The sequence below is a fragment of the Myodes glareolus genome, chromosome 12 (assembly GCF_982192425.1).
Source record: "Myodes glareolus chromosome 12, mMyoGla1.1, whole genome shotgun sequence".
Lineage (NCBI taxonomy): Eukaryota > Metazoa > Chordata > Mammalia > Rodentia > Cricetidae > Myodes > Myodes glareolus.
Window position 1 is genome coordinate 3,004,911 of NC_142037.1, and position 2,536 is coordinate 3,007,446.

General features: G+C 49.7%; 1 protein-coding gene across 1 annotated transcript; it reads right to left on the reverse strand.

The window, feature by feature from the left end:
• Positions 1 to 906: 906 nt before the first annotated feature.
• Positions 907 to 1,664, reverse strand: Rnase10 (ribonuclease A family member 10 (inactive)). The gene has a single exon (XM_048435565.3). It carries the CDS (start codon positions 1,662 to 1,664, stop codon positions 1,044 to 1,046), a length of 621 nt encoding a protein of 206 aa, XP_048291522.2. The 3' UTR covers positions 907 to 1,043.
• Positions 1,665 to 2,536: the final 872 nt, after the last annotated feature.

A 2,536-nucleotide genomic window follows, 5' to 3' on the forward strand; every position in this document is an offset into this window, starting at 1 on the left:
GAGCTTCCTTCTTCCATGTCCTTTGTCTGGGCTGCACCAAAAGATGTGGCACAGATCAAAGGTAGATCTTCCTACCTCAAAAGACACAGATTAAAGACCCTTTCAAATGATTTAACTAAGAAAAAACCCTCACAGGTGTACCCAGCTGCTACCTCAGATGTAGTCAAGTTGACAACCACGAACAGCCATTTCTATCTTCCTCCTTTCCTCCCTTTCTTCCTTTCTTTCCACCCAACCTCTAACTACCCAGGCCAGACTCAGTCTATGGGACCAACCTCTGCTTACCCAGTACAGCCCAGTCAACACATATTAGCTGCCTGAGTGGCTCAAAAGACGTCTGGAGAAACAGGGACCCTCCATAAAAAAAAGGGTGGAAGAAAAGGAGAACACAGAAAGCAATAAGAGAAGAAAGAAACAAAGGAAAAAGAAAAGAGGAACAAAAAGAAAGGTTGTGAAAATAGGAGCAGAAAGGGGAGGGGAACAAGAAGAAGAAGTGGGCCTTACCCAAGCACTGGTTCCTCTTGCTCCACCCTGTCAGCAGGCTCGATTATTTTCCAGCCTAACCATGTGACTTTCAGACACAGTCCTAGATAGAATCATTTTAATTGCATCTGAGAAGTGCGTTGTTCTGCACAGGACAATGTGATTACCCAGGAGTCTGTGATTACCACAGAGGCCCCGTGAGGGTAGCAGGGAAGAAAATGGGTAAAGGATGCATCCAACTCTCCTACTACATGCCCGGGTTCTACTCAGTCCAGGGATCAGGCTGATGACCACGGCTAAGGCAGGGTCTACCTACCCCTCGGCCTTTGTAGGGCAGGGCTGAAGGTGAGAGACAGCTCGGAGAAACTAGGCATTATTTTGCCATTTCTGACCCCCAGAACAAAATGCCAGTTGGACGACCCCTAACGCAGAGAATAATTATATTTTCAGAAGACAAAGATCATAGTGGTTCACCCAGGACCTTCTCGACTATGCACCCAAGTTTGGGCAGAAGCATCAGCAAATGGGACAAGGTGAAGGGAAGGGAAAGGCAAGAGTCTTCAGTTAACCTCCTGCAACTTCGTGTCACTGCACGTTATGATAATGACCTTTTCCATTATATAACTCAGATAATGGCAGTTGGGAGTGACTTGGCCTGGTTTGGACAGCTTGCACAGTGTAATATCGAAAGGACGGGGACTTTTGTGACATTTGAGCCCCTTGAGGTTACAGGTGACCGCAGGGCTGTCACAGACGGCCTTGACTGTGCTTGGCTCTTCATGGATGAATGTGTATTGGTCTGTGCAACTGCGATTATGCTCCTTCATCTTGGGGGCCATCATGGTGTTACAGTCCCTGGGGCTCAGGTCAAACCTGAGGTAGTCCTGTTTGCTCTGAAACAGCATCCTGCTTCCTCCAACTTCGTCTTCACCGAGGACAGCCTCTTCTGGCCAGATAGGCTGTGCCATTTCTTTGTAGCCCAGCACCAGGGTTTCTGTGGTCCTTGTGCCTTCTCCCTCTTCAGTGGCCTCAGCTGTGCCCTCGGAGCCAGCAGGCCAGAACTCACTCAGTGGTGGATCCAAGACTGCAGCAGCCATGTGAAGGCCGAGGCCCAGGCCCAGCCCCAGGCCTAGCAGCAGTAGCAGCACCATAAACAGCATATGGACCACAGTCACCTTCATTATGCCTGGGGAAGAGGGGGAAAGGAAGGCATGACAGACATGAACTCTGACCCGTGTCTCAGGTTCTCCACCCAGTCCACAGCACTCCACCCACCAAAGGCAATGAATCTCTTTCTTGAGTATTTCTTTTGTCTCTCCTCACCAGATTCCCCTTTCCTGTGTAAAAGGTGTGGGTCTTGAGGATTGGAAGGTGACTGGTAGAAATGGGTCTTAAACAGGTTTGCATCTGAGGAATCAGGAAGGGAACTTGATACTGCTCCGTCCTTTCCCTTGCGGTGCTGGAGCCTTGCACACGCCAAGCCAGAGCTCTCCCTCTGAGCTCTGGCCCTAGCGCACACCAGTCAATTCTTAAACAGAAATGACCTCCTAATCACCAAAGAGGATAGCTAAGCCAAGTGAGTGTCGAGAAATTCTTACAGAAAACCTTGCTCTAGGTAAAGGACTAGGCTCATCATAGTAGACACGGTATTCGTTTCTTGTCCCAGACTTATTTTCCTTGCTATTACATTACCCTTCTCCCCTAAAGAGATAAAAATGGATCAAAAAGTCCTAGGCTCATTCTCACTCCAAAAGGAAAGCTTCCAAAAGGAGCAGCCATGGCTGGGGCCTCTGCTAAGCTTGTCGGCCGAGCTCTGTTTGTCGTGGGGGGAAGAGAGGCAGCTGCTCTCGCCTGGTCCCGTCCCAACTCCAGGTCCCACCTTGCTATGAAAAACAGGAAGGACATGCTGGGTACCAGCGGACTCTAATGGTGAGACAGGAAGCGTCTAACTGGCCGTCCTGCTCAGCAACTGCCCAGCTTTGCGGAAAGCGGAAATAGAATGCTGTGCTCTTGGCCAAAGCTGGCATTCATCCCTCAGTGGCAATGTCGCCCT

Bases quoted from the DNA above. Each gene is read 5' to 3' on its own strand.
- Rnase10 (XM_048435565.3), bottom strand. From the start codon at position 1,664: ATGAAGGTGACTGTGGTCCATATGCTGTTTATGGTGCTGCTACTGCTG.